The 18,081-nt window shown below is 36.7% G+C and overlaps 1 protein-coding gene across 1 annotated transcript; it reads left to right on the top strand.

Annotated features, from left to right (window-relative positions):
* Positions 1 to 6,434: 6,434 nt before the first annotated feature.
* LOC306881226 (alpha-protein kinase 3-like) lies at positions 6,435 to 18,016 on the top strand (the record flags this gene model as incomplete). The annotated part of the gene is made up of 13 exons (XM_079435216.1): positions 6,435 to 6,787; positions 7,656 to 7,694; positions 8,658 to 8,779; positions 8,870 to 8,987; positions 9,066 to 11,067; positions 13,165 to 13,573; positions 14,795 to 14,941; positions 15,188 to 15,332; positions 16,036 to 16,468; positions 16,554 to 16,642; positions 16,786 to 17,003; positions 17,096 to 17,135; positions 17,752 to 18,016. The coding sequence occupies exons 1-13, from the start codon at positions 6,654 to 6,656 to the stop codon at positions 18,014 to 18,016; spliced, it is 4,161 nt and encodes a 1,386-aa protein (XP_079291342.1). The 5' UTR covers positions 6,435 to 6,653.
* Between the last annotated feature and the right edge of the window lie 65 nt (positions 18,017 to 18,081).

Raw genomic sequence — 18,081 nt, 5'->3', positions numbered from 1 at the left:
AAACTGTGTATGTTTCAGCTCTAGTTATTGTGAAATTGTTCTATGTATGGTCTAGGTATGTATAGCTCTTTAAATGCTGCCGTCACCCAATTGTAATTATCTACCATTTAAATATAACATCTACACTCAAAGAATGTTCACCCAGACTGTGACGAGCAAGACCTCATACTGCAGTCAAAGACAAAGATGCCTTTATTGGTCAGAAAAAAGACCGGTGCTGGGACAGCCAATAAAGGGATAGTTCACCCAAAAATGAAAATTCTATCATCTTTTACACTTCCCCGTAATACTTTAGTTAATCTGCAAAACACATATTTAAATAAAACCTGAGAGGTCTCCGTCCCTCCACTGTATGTCCAGGATCCAAAAAGGTTTTAAAGGCCTTTAACATACCTTAATTTGTGTTTTGAAGAGGAACCAACGTCTTATAGATTTTAAACAATATGAGGTTGAGTAAATGATGACAGAATTGTCTTAAATGACCTTGACCTTTTTGGGTGAACTATCCCTCTAATGTCGGATGTAAGCTTGAGCATGAGTTTTTTTGGATGATATTTTGGAAGTGTAAAATGTTGGTATAGGGTATATATTTGATCCATACCAAACTAAAACAGGACTGTTTGTTGATAGTATGGATCAAAGCCACTGACAGGGTTCTCTCTTTTAATGAGCTTCGGTAATGTTTTGAAGAGAATTAACACATTATAATAAGGTTTAATTGGTTAACATTAGGAATGATAAACTATCGATGAATAAGCATTCATTCATCTTGGCTAGTGTTAATTTAATATCTCTAAAATTTAAAGGTATATACAGTATGGGTAAATTAAGATTAATGAACAAACAATGAATAATAGATAATACATGAATTAACTTACATTAATAAATGCAGTGGGAATCGTTGCTAATTTTTAGTTCATGATGGCTAATGGATTAATGAGTTCAACCTCAAGGTAAAGTATTACAGAGGATATATTTGTATAAATGTTAACACTAAGGTATGGGTCATCACAAATTTCCCACATAACCTTTAACTATTAACCCAGAATGAAAAAATAACTATACTTCCTATTGCTATCCTATTTAAATGAACACTGATATTTAGTGGTAGATGCTGGCCTTGAGATTCAAATGTTCTGAAGAGGGTAAAGAAAGTGCTCCAGAAAGACAAAGTAATGTGAAATGTTTGAAAGGAATAATCTATAATTTGTTCAATTATTTTTCCATGCAACATTATGCATTATTCATGCATAATTTTAGAGACCTCATTCGTCCACTTGCACAACCTTAATGATCAAAAATGTGACAAATATCTTCTGTAGGTGATGATGAATTTGTTGGTTAACCAGTTGTGTGGTTATGAAATTATCTTGTCTAAAGACATGGACTCACAGTGGTTGAATTAAACTGGTAAATGCATTTTCAGCTTAAACCAAAATATGTTACATTTCTATTACTTTTCTGTTGCTTTCATGAGACGCATTCAATACTAAAGAGTTGTATTGCTAAGACTGTAAGACTAGTGGCAGAGTAATTTAATTTCAATGACAAACTGATGGTAAATATAAGACACAAAGGTCTGTGGACATAAATCACAGCTATGCAGATTTAAATATCTTTGGTAAAAAAAAATTAAATAATAAATCAAACTTAAAACGTAACTGGAACTTATTGGTACTCTCGAAATCCTTTCAATCATATTTGGGGGTTGAAAAGCCTAGAAAGGAACAGAGTGTTGTGTAAATCTTTTATCTACTGTGTGTGTCGCTTGTGTGTAGCTTCATAGAGTAGATTAGTACAACTAGAAAAAGTGTGCAACAATACCAACGATGGACCTACAGCAAGACCCTGATATGTGTGTCTGTGATGGTAATTATCATGTGAAAGAAATTAAGCAATACAAATGACACTGATAAACCAGCAGAAAAGTGTTTTTTTTTTTACCTAGAGCAATATGATGATTCGAAACTGCATTACAAATTCAGTAACCTCAGAAATAGCTGATTGCTTGTCTGGCGCTGTGCCGGTTGCAAGCTGCAGGTCGTACTATAACCCAGCAGCTCCCATATACTGTAACTGACTTAATTCTTCAGATCTGTTACTGATGGTGATTGATGCTGTTTCAGCCATTTCAGATTGAGAGTTTCATTCAAAGCAATAACAGACTGAAATGAATAAATGTTGTAGCTTAGAAGACAATCTGAATGGATAATGAATCACATTGTTATACAATGACTCGGCTGTGCCTGAGCCCAGTGATCTTCCTGCTCACTGTATAGCATCAGATTATTATTTTCTGCAAATTACATCACTTTTCATTTTATTGTTTCATAGCATAAATGGTTTACCCTGTGTTGTACCAAGAATACATTAAAGCAGTTTATTTTTATGTTTTTCTAAAAAATAAATAAACCTTCTCCAAAGCAAATTTAAATGACTTTTCTGTAGTTTCACTGAGAAGCCCATTAGAAATGCCAAGGTCTGTAGCAGGTGATCTTGGTTCTAATTTTATTATTTAACAAACTGCCTTGAGACCGTTTGTAAATGTCCTTTCTCAACATTTTTATTGAACTATTTTGGAATAATCAAATCTAAAAATAATTTTCCTCTGAGAGGAAAGATCCTCTGAGACATCGTAGGACCAGAAGCTACTCCAAATGGTCTTATTTTCTATAAATAAGTGTAACCTACTGATGTGAAAGTGCATGGTAAATGACCTTAACTAATATCTTATAAGATTGAGTCTACAGACTAGCAGAATGATCGCTGTAGAAACCTTTGCAGTGTTAAGACATTGCCACTAGTCGGCAGAAACACTCCTTTCATCAGAAATCTCCCAACAGATTTTCACATTGTGCTCATGTTTTGTGGAGGGGTGAGCTCATATAAAGAAATTCATGTCAAAATATGTTACAAAATATATCAAAGATGCCATATTATCTATGTACATCCTCAAACTGGAACAATAAACTTTTTCCAAACTTTAATCTCAAGAAAGAGATTAGACATTAAACAGACAATAAAATTAAATAAAAATTGAAAAGTAGAGGTGAGGGGAAAAGTCAAAAAGGAGAAGACTGAACACAACACTGTCAACCCGAAATTATCCAGCCTTGTTTCAAACATATTTTGGAATGTCACAGTGCCATCTTGAATGTTTATGTGTTTTGGTCACAGAAGTTCAATAACTCCCTTTGCTCACAGCTCAGAGCAACACCGGTACAAAGTAACTGTCAGTGCTGCAAAACAACTGAATTATATACTACATGTTATTATCCGGACTTTAATAATGGAAAAAATATACATGCCTATTTTATTTAGGCTTTGGGTTTAAGCTGACATTTTTTTCATTGTAGAGTACATATCTACAAATATACACCAGGTGTTCAGTGGCGCCTCCAGGATTTTTTTTTTAAAGGGTGGCCGAAAAGGGCCAGTATAAAATGTTAGGGTGGCACAATACAAAAAAAGTGTTGCATGCCTAAATCTAATGGCAGACAATAATTTTTGCTGTTACCATTCATTCTGGGAGCATATAAAGTTATAGGCTTCAAAATTTCAGTATAGGCTATTACTATTTTCTGTATAGAGCAAAATAGAAAAAAGTCACTCTGCAATTCAACTGCAAGTACCCTCATGCTTATTTGGAGTGCAAATTCATTTCAAATGAGAGTAAAAGTAAACAAGAAGCATAGATGTTTAACCCATCACTTCATCAAAATAATTGGTACACTGTTGCAGTAAATGAAGCTCTCAGAATGTACAGACCTTTTGCTGAAGAAGGTGGATATGTCGACTGCCTTCCTCTTCATTTCGATTATTAAACCCTACATTTGTGTGGAAATATGCTGTCAGTGCTTAATTTACATATTTTCTGTTTCTGTTGTCAGACATAAATTAATAAAATACTACCCATCTGTCTGGGTAACAAAAACTGTTCTACATATGTGACTTTAAGAGCCAAAAATGAACTTTCCCATTACGAGATGATATTTGACTCCTTAAAGTGATTTAAAGGGCATTTTGTTTTTACCTTTGTAATGGCAAAGTATATCAACTTTTATTTATCAATTCAAAAATTTCTAAGCTTTTTAACATGTCTAATTAAAACAACAGAATAAAAAGTAGAATAAGAATAAGTTATCAATCAAATGAAATCAGTATTTAACAAATACATTTGTACTACAGTGGTGGCACAGAAGAACACACAAGTGGCTTGTAGGTGTATTTTCAGACGTGTAATGAGGCTGAGTGCAATTAAATTTATAAATTCATGTTGAGATTAATGTTTTAAATATAAAATTTTGAATATAGAAATATTAAATGATTTAAATAAGAGGAAATATACTTTAAAAAGTAAACTAAACCTGCCAGCAGGTGGCGGCAAGTCACTGATTTCATCACTGAATAATTCATTTATTTGATTCGTTGATTCATTCAAGGACAAAGTGCACGTGACTGTCTTTATGAATCATTGATAGATGCGTTTAAAAACGCAGCTCATTCATAAACGAAACACCGCTGTGTTTGAATGGAGATGCCAGCTGTTAATTTGTCGGAAACTATTTTCGTTGACGAAACAGAGCAAAATAAGGCAATATTGTTGTAGTCAGACAATATAAGTCACTTAAATTAATGTTAACTTCTTGTTTAATGAACTGTTGTATTAAATCACATTTGCAAACTCCCTAAATAATCATTAAAAGCTGTCACTCATCTTAGTTTGCGATCTCACAAAACTCTATTATAATCAGCTCCTTACACTGCAGTGAATCTCTAATTTACAGTCTGTATACACTTTGTTTGTTACGAGTGGATAGGCCTATGTCTGTTTACTCAACGCAGCCTCCTTTGAAGCTCCTTCAGCGCAAACTCAAATATGCTGATCGGGTCAGTCGCACGTTTCTCCTATAGCCTACATATATTTTTTCATAGTCGCACGCAGTAGCCTAGTTTTCAGTCTCAAATGCGACTGAAATGGTCGCACTGCAGAGCCCTGAGTAATATAATCTAATAAAAACTTAAAGTGTTCGATTCACATGCAACAGAAATAGATTCAATTCAATCAATTCCTAATTAACGCCTTAGTGACGCCTAATCTATAGCCAAACAGTACTGTATTATGTGAGTTTGACAGAATAAACTAAGTTTTATATAACATACGATAACTAAGTTTTACTTGTAAGTTTCCTCTCCCGCGTTGATTGGTCCTCTCAAACTTGAGCAGAGCATGTGCTGCAGTATGCTTTGACAGTGCGTCTGTGTGGGTGCGCGAAGTCTCTCGCCGCGACGCAGATAAAGAGTGGAGAGCGAATTCTACGGTACACATAATACAACTTTATTATATTTATTTTTAATACAGTATTTCATCAGTGTCCGTGTTAATTTATATTAAATATATATATATTATTCTAAAAAAAACTCCACTCTTTCTGTTTGGGGTGGCCCCCTCTGCCCCCCCCCGGAGGTGCCACTGCAGGTATTTTATTCACAATTTGATAATGATGACATAATTGACCTATCTTTACAAATAGATTATAATGATTATTTTAAATACATTCAGCTTTTTAACTTTCTGTTTATCAAAGTATGCTGAAAAAGTGTATTTCTGATTTCTGAAGGATCTTGTAACACCGAGGACTCGAGTAATAGCTGCTGAAAATTCAGCTTTGCTATCACAGGAATAAATTACATTTCAAAATCAATTAAAATAGGCAACTGTTTTATTTAAACTGTAATAATGTTTCATAATAGTAGTGTACTGCAATCAAATAAATGCAGCCTCGGTGAGAATAAGAGACTTCTTTCAAAACTATTATAAGTCTTACTGACCCCAAACTTGTGAATGGTGGTGTCTATATACAGACTGAGCCCATGTCATAAAAAAGATGCAGGGGATCCTCGTGTGACGTGATGTTCACCTGCATGTGGCACCACAGGTCCAAATCCTTCACAAGCTTTTCATGCTTCCACTAATGCACTCTAGATGAAAACTAGCAGGACCCCATCATTAAATGTCCATGTAACTACAGCTTCATGGTGCTTGGAAAGGAACCCCGTGTCCTCAGATGCCTCACTCTAGTCTGCATTAATGGAGTTCAGAGAAATGCCATCAGGGAGACAAGCAGGTTTACTTGAATAGGCAGTCCATTATAGGGTTATGCTGGGCTACTACAGGACTTACGTTAGTGGTACTGGCCCTGTACTGAACTTGAAGAAAAAAAAATTAAGAAGGACTTCCGTCATGGATTTCAGTAAGAGGGGGATGTTTTAGTTGACAGCCCAAAAAAAAGCTAGTGAGTCAGTTTTGGAAAATGCTATGTGCTTGTATGCCTATTTGTGGCCTTGCTATAATTAGCCTTCATGGCCACGCAAGCTGCAGACTGATTGGAAACAGTAGAGTCTTATGCCCCGGTGCACCACCCCAGGAGTCCAACAGCACAAAAAGAAAACACTGAGCTTAGAGCACACCCCTGAGTGTCCAAGTAAAGCCAAAAACATATGGGGAATCTACTGCTGGGATGCTGGCTGTGATGACAGAAGAGTCTTACTGGTCTCCTTAACTTTCTTTTACAGTTTCTTGTGGACAGGCTTTAAGAATATATGCTGGATATAAGCAGCTGATTTTGAGTGGACACTTATAGACTAAGAAGATGAGTTCCAGAAGGCTGATGAACCGTTCGCTCTCGAGCGATGGAAGGTCTTACAACGGTGGCAGTGATATCAGCTCTCAGAATAGAAGGGCCGGCTGTAGGAGCTACCTGAGCAGTGTTCGATCTGAAACAAGGTAGAGCTTTCTGATTACTGATGTAAAATACATTAAATGCATAACTGAAAGTACCATTAAATGCTTAAACATTATGACTTCTATCCTTACAAAGCATATAGAGACATATTAAAGTTAAGGGCTAGTAACTAGAGGGTTGCTTGTTTGATCCCTGTGAGTGAGTCATGAACCCTCACTATTGTGCCCTTGTATAAAGCACTTAACCCTAATCCTGGGCTGTCACTATAATATGTGGATAAAAGCATTTGTTAAATGACTACTTTCTAAATATACATGTTTATAGTGAGTGTTATAAATAATGCAATGGTGCTTAAACAACAATCTAAATAGACAGGCCTACATAAACGGTACATAAATAATGCATACTAAAAGCCATAATCTTCCTCAGACTATGAATGAATTCAGCCTTGCATGACATTTAATTCTGAGCAAACAAATAAAGGAAAAAAAAGTAATCATTTGTTTGCCTAAAATACAGAGGGATTCAGGGATTCTGTTTCCTCACTGAGAGAAGTCATTTTCTTACTTTACTGCCAATGGTCAGTTGAACTCTTGAAAGGCTTGTGTGAAGGTCATAATGTTATAAATAAGTAGTCTGCAGTGCCAGCCTCAATAAATGACTTTTAGTGTTTACCAATGCACAACTTACCACAGCAGCAGAGATTTGCATTATATAACATGTATTATAAGTTACTATGGAGATTTCACTTGTTTACTTCTTTGTTACATTTTTGAGATTAAACAATTCCCAAATACAAAGAACTTAAATGTACTTAAATACATTAAATACTGTGTGATTTCGGTCATCACTAAAGCAACCTTGTGTGCATGGCTGATGGATTCTTGTGCTTGCTTCACCTCTGCTTAGCCATGCTGGTCATAGAGTCTCTCAGTTCAAGCCAACCAGGTAAAAAGACAACTGTTAACCAGGACTAACTAACCTAACAGGTTGACATACAGCCTTGTAGTAAAGTTATACAGTAGCAAAAACAGATGTGTACTTCAAATCCTAAAACTCTAGATTATTTATATATATTATATACATTTTTATTTTTTTTGACCTGCAGTGTTTGTAATGTCAACGTAATGTTGATTGTTTCCTCAATTTAAGGATTATAAAATTTAAGGCTTTATAAAAAGTTACAAATGCATACATACAAAACAAAATTATACATACAAAAAAAATCTAAACAAATACATACATACAAAGGATAATTTTGTTTAGATTATCGTAAAATTTGTGTTAATGCATACAATTAAAATTACAGCTTGAGCATAAATGATGCACAATGAAAATATTTTGCTCAAGTTATATTAATTAAAATTTTTCTTTTTGTTTTTCGTTTTATTCACATATCATGTTTCATTTGAATTTAATTTCATACAGACATGCTTGTCTAGAATAAAATCTAGAAAACCTATAAAAATATCTATACATAAAAGGGATTTCAAAATGAATGACTGATGAAAATATTAAATGTATGGCTTCATATAACAGAAATGAAAGGGACATACATGGGGGACATAGGGAACATAGAAGTTGAAGAAACACCCAATTTGTAAACTTACTGTAGGGTTATTAGGAAAGAAAATGCTTAAGGATGTTAATGATGCAGTAACATCTGAATTACCTACAATTATACAAAGTCACACAGCACCTACTCAGCTAATTTATACATCTAACAAAGAGTTCGATATACATGTTTAATCTTTAGAATTTTCCGTTTATTTTAATCTTGTGTCTGACCTAGCCAATATAAACATTATAAATCTTACTTTGCATGAATGCTAACAATAATGATGACAGTGATGTCAGTGCTTAATACAAATTTAACCTCAGATCGATTACAGTATTTACCTCCATTTTTAGGAGCACTCTCTGTAGTGTCATGGCCCAATTAACTGAGGAGATACAGCCAACATTTGAGACCACATTAAAATCCAAAGCTGTGTCTGAAGACGCTAACGTCAAGTTCAGCTGTGTGATCTCAGGTATCCCATTAAAGCAAGTGAATCCATTGTGGAACAAGTTGTCCAAACTTCTTGTTCCCCAGTCTTTAATTTTAACCGTCACATTTGCAGGCCACCCAGTCCCTGAGGTGACGTGGTACAAAGATGATGTACAGCTGGACAGATACTGCAGCCTTCCTAAATATGAAATTTCACGTGATGATAAGAAACACACACTCCAAATATACAAGTATGCTGTTTTCTGATAAACATTTTTATTGTTTTGAATGTTGTTGTGAACATTTAACTATATGTATTTCTATCTTAGCTGCACTCTGGAGGATGCTGCAATTTACCAAGCATCAGCGCAGAACAGTCGAGGCATCGTGTCATGTTCAGGGGTGTTGGAGGTGGGAACAATGAGTGAGTACAAGATTCATCAAAATTACTTTGCAAAGCTTAAACTGAGAAACGAGAACCGACGTCGTGAGCCGGAGGAGCCCCACAATGCAGGCAAAGAGACTGGGACTGGCTGGCCAGCAGCCCTTCAGAATGTCAGGGTGAGCAGTCCTGAAAGAGCCCAAAGGAAACGTAGGTCTCCTATGGAGACCAGAGCGGCTGGCAGCCCTTCAGAAGAGAAAGACATGGAGGTGGATGCTCTCAGTCCAAAACCTCCAGTTCAAGAGTCAGCAGCAGCATCTGTTCATGAGATCTCAAACTGTGAAATGATCACAAGCAGAGACAAAGATGGCCAGGGGCTAACATATATCCATGATACCGTGAATAATGCCTCCAGCAAACAGAATAATGAGCATTACGTCAAGAAGAAGATCAAAATCTCAACAGAAGCAACAGAGGGAATTAAGGAAAACAGATGGACTGGAAGAAGGAACGAGATAATGAATGAGAGTGGGGCTACCATTGAGAAGATGGAGGTACAGAACACGGTCGATCAGATCACTTCCGTGACTGAATATGAAAACAAAATGGACATAACAGACAGACAAATAAGTGAAAAACAATTAGTGAAAGTGAACAAAAGTGCTTCAAAAGAATCAAAGAGAGCTCAGGGTGCTCAGATTACCTCAGTGTCTGAATCTAGAAACAAAATGGACATAACAGATACAAGAAAAAGTGAAAAAACTGCAGCACACAGGAACAAAAGTGTCTCAGAAGAATCAAAAAGAGCTCAGGGTGCTCAGATCACACCAGCAACAGAATCTAAAAACAAAATGGACATAGCAGACACAAAAGCAACTGAAAAGCAGTCAGAGAGAGAGAACAAAATGGTCACAATAAAACTAAAGGGAGCTCAGGATGTTCAGATCACCTCAGTGACTGAATCACAAATTAAAATGGACATAACCACAAATAAGAATCAAAAATGGTCAGTGAAAGCAAACAAAAGTCCTTCAGAAGAATCAAAGAGAGCTCAGGGTGCTCATATTGCTCATATTGAATCAAGAAACAAAATTGGCATAACAGTCACGAAAACGAATGAAAAACAGCCAGTAAAAGTAAACAAAAGTGTCTCCGAAGAATCGAAGAGAGCTCACCATGCCTCAGTAACTGAATCTAGAAACAAAATGAACATAAGAGTCACAAAAACGACTGAAAAACAGTCAGAGAAATTGAACAAATGTGTCTCAGAACAATCAAAGAGTGCTCGGTGTGTTCAGATTGCCTCAGTGACTGAATCAAGTAACAAAATAGACATAACAGACACAAAAACTAATGAAAATCAGTCAGAGAAAGTCAATAAAAGTGTCTTGGAAGAATCAAAGAGAGCTAAGGGTATTCAGATCGCCTCAGTGACTGAATCAAGTAACAAAGTGGACATAACAGACACAAAAACAAGTGAAAAACAGTCAGAGAAAGTGCACAAAAGTGTCTCAGAGGAATCAAAGAGAGCTCAAGGTGCTCAGATCACTTTAGTGACTGAGTCAAGAATCAAAGTGGACATAACAGACACAAAAAAGAATGATACAATAAGTTCCTCAGAATCAAAGAGCGTTCAACAGCCCATTACAACCCAGAAACAACTGCCACTGAAGTTTTCCATGACAACCCAGATGACCAAGGTGGTTGAGAACACAAAGCTAACTAAATCATCTGACAAAGGGACATCAAACCTCCAACCTCGAGCTCTAGACACTATCCAGAACTGTAATCCAAAAGTTACAGACAACAAGCTCATGGATTTTGATGACCACAGGACAAAAACTCCAGTAGGTACATGTGTGAGGATCGTTCCTCATTCCTGTAGTGGGAATGACGTCAATGTGGACACAGGGGAGAGGAATGCGTCTGCATGCTCTCTTAGGAGCTTGGTGAGTGTTTCCTCATGCTCTGGCCGTGACCTCATGCGAGTGTAATGTTCCCAGTGGTAGTGAGACCAGTGACCCCCCCCTAAGTCACAATCATAAACTATAAATAGAGCTGCAAGCATGACTTTGATGATGTGACAAGACCCATCTTATATGACACACAAGTAGGGAAACAAACAATGATAATATTCCCATTACGCACATTGTGGCTCCAGGGCACAGTGAAGTATAGAGATCCTGAGATCCATCAAGTATGTTTGTTGTCCCTAATCATCTGTTGCTATATGATGTTCAAAAGTAGACACAAAATATAACTTTACTATGCAAGCCGTAAGTGCTGTGGACAGACCAGCTGCTCTCCTTTTAATATCTCGCATTCCCCTCTGATCTCATAAAGCCTTAAAATACTCTCTAAATATGGGCAGTGCAACAGCTTCCCCAAGGCAATAGATGCTAAATAAGAAACAAAGATAGACCTAGTCAACTGGAAACAGGTGGCTTCTCATTCTAACTTATAATCATGTAATTAGGGAATTAGGTCTGTCAAATAAAGTAATGTTGAATCCACTTAGTTTCTCTCGTTTTTCTCTTATCTCAGCTAAATGAGAGATAATCAAATGATAATATTATAGAGGTTAAGCTAATCTGTTGATTTTAGATTAATGACTGAAGTGCTAATTGGCAGAATATCCCTGCAGATTTACAGTGGTTAGGGATCTGGCATTAGTACAGTGCAGCTGAGCTGAACCAGTATATCTGTTTTAAATGTGTATAAGTACATTATCTTCCCATAAAGGAACTGTCTGGATCTCTTGTGTGTGTGTGTGTGTGTGTGTACGTGTTTAGCTATACTTGTGAGGACCAGATGTCCCCACAAGGATAGTAAAGCCTGAGATTTTTGACTTTGTGAGGACATTTGGCCGGTCCTCACAAGGAAAATAAATTATTAAAAATACTAAATGAAGTTTATCTTAAAATGTAAAAATGCAAAAAGTCTCCTGTGAGGGCTAAGTTTAGGTGTAGGGTAGGTGTAGGGCAATAGCACACACAGTTTGTACAGTATAAAAACCATTACGCCTATGGAGAGTCCTCTCAAGTATAGCAAAACCAACATGCGTGTGTATGTGTGTGTATACTCACACACACACACACACACACACACACATATACAGTATATATATATATATATATATATATATATATATATATGTGTGTGTGTGACCCTGGACAAAACCAGTTTTAAGTCGCTGGGGTATATTTTTAGCAATAGCCAGAAATACGTAAAAATTATTGATTTTTCTTTTATGCCAAAAATCATTAGGACATTAAGTAAAGATCATGTTCCATGAAGATATTTTGTAAATTTCCTACCGTAAATATATCAAAACTTAATTTTTGATTAGTAATATGCATTACTAAGAGCTTCATTTGGACAACTTTAAAGGCGATTTTCTCAATATTTCGATTTTGTTGCATTCCTGATTTTCAAAAAGTTGTATCTCAGCCAAATATTGTCCTATCCTAACAAACCATACATGAATGGAAAGTTTATTTATCCAGCTTTCAGAGTATGTATAAATCTCAATTTCAAAAAGTTGACCCTTAAGACTGTTTTGTGGTCCAGGGTCACATATTAACTGTTAACAGGTCAATGAGTGATATATATTAAAGAGATAATTCACCCAAATGATGAAAATTCTGTTCTGTTCTTTTCTGGCTCTCATTTTGTTCCAAACCTCTAGAAACTTTAGAACTTTCTTTTGTTTGTGGAAAAAAATAGATCTTTTGAAAAAAGTCTATACTACATTTCAAACATACTTTTATTCAGAAAAGATGTAATAAATAGTTCAGAAGTGAATTATTACATTGTTACAAGAATATGAATACATTTTGAAAGATTAAAAAAACAGTTGTTTTAAACTGTAATGTTTTTTCACAATTTTACTGTTTATACTGTTTTTTGAACACTGACTGTACAGTCACTGGGGTCCAATGTTGTTTTGGATCCAATGACTCAAAATATCTTCTTTTGTGTTCTGGGTTTGGAACAAATTTGGTTGAACTATCCCTATAAAGCTTCTGAAAATTCTATGATTTCAGTCTGCAGGAGAAACTCACACTCAACCCACAGAGCCACCAATTTCTGGAGACGTTCCTCCTTTTCAGAAGGAAGTGCCCATGGATTTAAAGCAGCAACCCTCATTGATGCATGAGGTCACTGCGAGTGTTACGGAAACACTCAGTTCCTGCCACCTTGCATCACAGGGAAAGAAGCTGAGAACAGGTGATCAGTCTGTCGCATCAACAAAGAGCTGTACACTTGTCACTGAGCCTCAAAACACTCAGCCGAGTGAGAAAATCTCCTTAGGTCATATTTCACACATGCTTCAAGACGGCCAAGTCACTACAGCTATGAGTTCCTCATTAGAAGATGACACATTAACTAACATGTGTGAGAAGGATAGCAAAGCTGAAAGCCAACTCATCAAAGAGTCTGATAAACTAAAAGGTGAAACAAAACTTGGATCCGTTTCTAAAGAAAAGTCAACAGCAATCTCATCAAACCATTCCACAAATCAAGACATTGTCAAAGAAAGTGTACAATTTCGCGCAACAAAACCACAGACCATGAATGACTCATTAATCTCTAATGTTCAAATGAAAGATAACAAGGCCCAAGAGTGTCAGAGCACTTCTCTTGAAGCTACAGACTATGTTGATAAAATGGACATACAGGCACAGTCTAATGTAACCACATCTGAACTAACCAAATCAACTCATCACGAGATGCAGAGTTACTCTGCAAAAAAAGGCAATGATCATTCTGGCCCTTCTGCATTCCATTCTCAGCATTCAAGGCGTTTACCCACAGAATTTACCATTCCTACAATATATATAACAGATGTGGACAGCACATCTCAAAATAATACAGAAACAGAACACACTGTAGATGCTGTTGAAATCAGAACTGAGATGAATACAGTAACCTCTAACGTGACAAATAGCAACACAAAAATGCAAGTAAGTAATATATCTGAATGCACAGACACCATGAACAAAACCACAGCTGTTTTGGAATCTGAAGGTCTGCGAGATGAAAAGCTTGATCTTTCCCTGCATTCACAACCCTCTGAAGTCAACAAGCCCGATCAACAGCCACAAACTCAAGAAAAACTGATTCAAGGACCTGAATCAAGTCATTGTGTCACTGACTTTGTTGCATCAGACTTAATAAGATTGAAAGATGTCACTCTGCAACGTCACTCTGCTGACAAAAGCATAAAGACCAATGAAGCTGACTTAGCTGAAATTAGTCATCTTACAGAAACAGATCTTAATCCGAAAACTGATTTGGACTTCATAAAACAATTGAAGTTGGCTGCATTAGACTGTGAGAGTTCAAATCAAAGTACTACAGCCAAGATAAATGCTGCACCACATATAAATGCGAAAGACAATGTTAAATGTGGTGAGGAAGTAAATTCTGCAGTGACAGAGCTCACTACCTGTAAGGTAACAATTCCATCGAAGACTACACACCAGGTCTTCAACTCTACTTCTGCCCACAGTGAGCTTGCCACCAAGACCGATCAAAAGACTATATTAGCCAGGACTAAAACAGAGAAGAGTGAAACAGGAATGACCGTATGTCTTGAAGAAGCAAACAGAGATTCATATCAGGGGGACAGACTATCTTTGAAGACACAACCTGCATCTCCATTACATTCAGTCAGTAACTCACCATCGAAGACATCATTGGAAACACACTCCCCTCGTCTCACCCGGAGGACTGTCCAGGCTGACCTCCCCAAACCTGCAGAAAATGAGAATCTTCAGCCCAAATCAATAGAGAAAGACAAAGAAAACCAATTCAAAGGTAAAGAATGGACACTGAACACACAATTCCAGCAGTTACAGTATTTTTAATTAATAGTGTATAGACAAGTGGTTCACAATTGACAGAAAAGCTGCTTTTCCAGCAAAGCTATTGCATTTTATGCATTCCCTAGGAATCACACTTATGGCCTTTGGTGTTGCTAGTACCCTCTGTTCCTACTGTGTATCTCACCATTATGACTCTTTGATCTTCTTTTCTCTCTCCCTCCCTTTCAACTCTCTGCAGTCCCACAGGTTATCCGTAAAATCCGACCAGAGGTGTTTGATGCCTCTGGACATCTGAAACTCTGGTGTCAGTTTTTCAACATAGTAAGTGACTCAACAATAAACTGGTACAAGGATGAAGTGGAAATTGCTGAGATAAAGAGAAGGTAAATCACTCCTTTAAGTTTTACTGACCTCTAAGTGATATTCAGTGCCTAATATATATTATACTGCGAAATAATACAAAAAACGCATCTTAGAACACAACAACAGCATGTGTGTTGTGATTCACAAACATGACTCTGTGAATGAAAAACACAGCGATAGTCTGATTTACACCAACTAATGAGTCTTATGAACTTTGTATTACGAGCTTTGCTCTTTGTATAAAATCAAACACATACAGCGCAACATTCGCAGTCCAGTTCATGAACAAATGGCCTTAAGACTCGGCTCTTTAAATGAATTATTCAGAAGGGAAAAGCATGAATTTTTATTTGTGCATCCTCGTGTCTCAGCTCCTCTTCATTAAGATGCAATAAGAAAAGAAAACGAGGCACCCATAGTATAACGTGACCAGTTTGGATCTGACCAATCCCTCACTGAATAAATCACTAAATCCTTCAGTTAAATCAATATGATTCACATACTAAACTGCATCATATCATTGCATTCAGTGTTACATGCAGTCTTGAAATGAAGTAAGTTTTTTTTTCTTTTTAAGATTTGTGAAACTTTAAAGTATCACTACTGACTGATGGTTTATGACGACTGGTTGTTCATATGACAAGCATGCAATATTACGCCTAATATGTGTATTATTAGCTGAGAGTACCTGCTGATGGTATTTTGTTTTGTTGTCTTTTCTAGTGCAGGAGATGAGACTCAAGTTTGCTTGGCTATTATACAGATGTCCAAAAGGGACTGTGGTGTTTACAGATGCACCATTACCAACGAATATGGCAAAGATTCCACAGAGTATCTTCTTAGCACAGAGTGTATATCTCTCTCTCTTTTCACTCCCCTAGTTGGGGAGGAGATTGAGATGACTCCTCTGATCTTCAGTAAAGGTCTTGCTGATGCAGGCTGCTGGGGCTCAAAGTTCTACGGCCGTGTCACAACAGAAGAAGCTCAGGTTGGCCTGGGATGTGAGCACAAAACCAGACGGCTGAAAGTGATCTATGGATTAGATCCTGTGTTTGAGTCAGGCAGCTCATGTTTTATGAAAGTGCGAAGCCCTATTGCATATGAGAGCAGAGAGGAGACAGTCTTGGATGAAAGGAATCTTCAAATCACAAAACAGGTGTTTCAAGTTCCGTAAATGTCCGGATCAATATATAACATTTCTCAAAGATAAGTTTTATCATTTATCCCTCACAATTTGATAGGACTGCAGAATTCAGAACATGGCTAGAGAGTACTTCAAGATCTTTGCTACAGAGACAAGAGTGATAGAGAGCTTTGGTGCAGCGCTGGAGTAAGTGGGATTTTTTTCTCCTACTTAGCTCTGTGCAAAGCACAAGATTTGATTGTAGTTTCATATCAAGGTCAAAGAGCATACTGTATGAGAATCCTAGCTGATCCCACATGCGTTGTCACTGTGACTGTGTATATTTTCAGGGTAAATCCGCTGTACTTCATGTACTTGCCAGCGAGCAGTATTCCTTATGCAACAGTGGAGGCAGAGCTTAAGGGTGTCTATTTAAGGTATTGTGGACTGGATCGCACCGGGTCACTGGTATTGAATGAGAAGTTAGAAGTGGCACAAAAGTGTTCTTGTCTCCAGCACTGGATCTACCAGTGGACCAATGGAAATGTGCTGTTCTCCAGACTTGAGGGTAAATTAAAACTAAATTCAAATCAAACTATTCTACACTATTTTTAATTCAAATGATGACTCTGATTCTATTGGGTTTCTTTCATGTTGCAGGAGTTGACACAGTACTGACAAATATCGGAATCGCAGTCAGGTCAAAGGGGTGGGTACCTGTTAGTAGTTTTAAAACAATTCTTTCAGACTTTTTGATGGTGATATTCATTCTACTGCATCTATTACTTACACATGGGAATTAGGCCTACACTGCTTTCAAAAGTTTAGGGTCAGTGAGATTTTTTTAAGGAACAAATCTAAACATATTTAATATATTAATGTTTTTCTTTTGAATGTTCTATTTATTAAAGAACCCTGAAAAATGTATGTATCACGGTTTCCATAAATATATTAAGCAACAAAACAGTTGTCAACTGTAATAATAATATGAAATGTTTCTTAAACACTTAGTCAGCTCATTATAATGATTTCTGAAGGATCACATGACACTGAAGGCTGCTGAAAATTCTGCTTTGCCATCACAGGAATAAATTACATTTTAAAACATATTTAAAAGGCTCAAATATTTAAAAAGTTAAATGTTAATATTATTTCATAATCTTGCCTTAGCGAGCATAAAGAGACATTTCATAAGAGGCCAAACCCAAAATGAATGGTATTATATGTTAATTGGTTTAAACATTAAAAATATTTAAAGAGATGCAATATTATGCTATAAATTCATGATGCATTCATGATGTTTTTTTCTGATGCAGGTATCAGGGGTTTCCTTGTGATGCTAATCTGAAGGTTTTTGAGCAATTACAGATTCAGCATCAGTGTAATTACTTCTGTGGTCTCTTAAACCTCAAACCTCTCAAAGCTCCAGAAACCCTTCAGACTTCAACCAGACCCAAGGGCTCAAGCAGCCCACTACCACAAAGAAAAACAGCAGCCAGCCCCTCCAGTCCTCAGACCCCACGCAAGGCCACAAAGAGCCCCAAAGTATCCCGCAAGCTTAACCCACAGACGTCCACCTAACTCAAAATAAAGGGAATATATATATAGGGAAAATTAAAGGAAAAAGAGAAGTCTGTCTGTTATTG

The sequence above is a fragment of the Barbus barbus genome (assembly GCF_936440315.1).
Source record: "Barbus barbus genome assembly, chromosome: 2".
Taxonomy (NCBI): Eukaryota; Metazoa; Chordata; class Actinopteri; order Cypriniformes; family Cyprinidae; genus Barbus; species Barbus barbus.
Note: the sequence above shows the minus strand (reverse complement) of the source record. Positions and strands in the feature narration are given on the sequence as shown.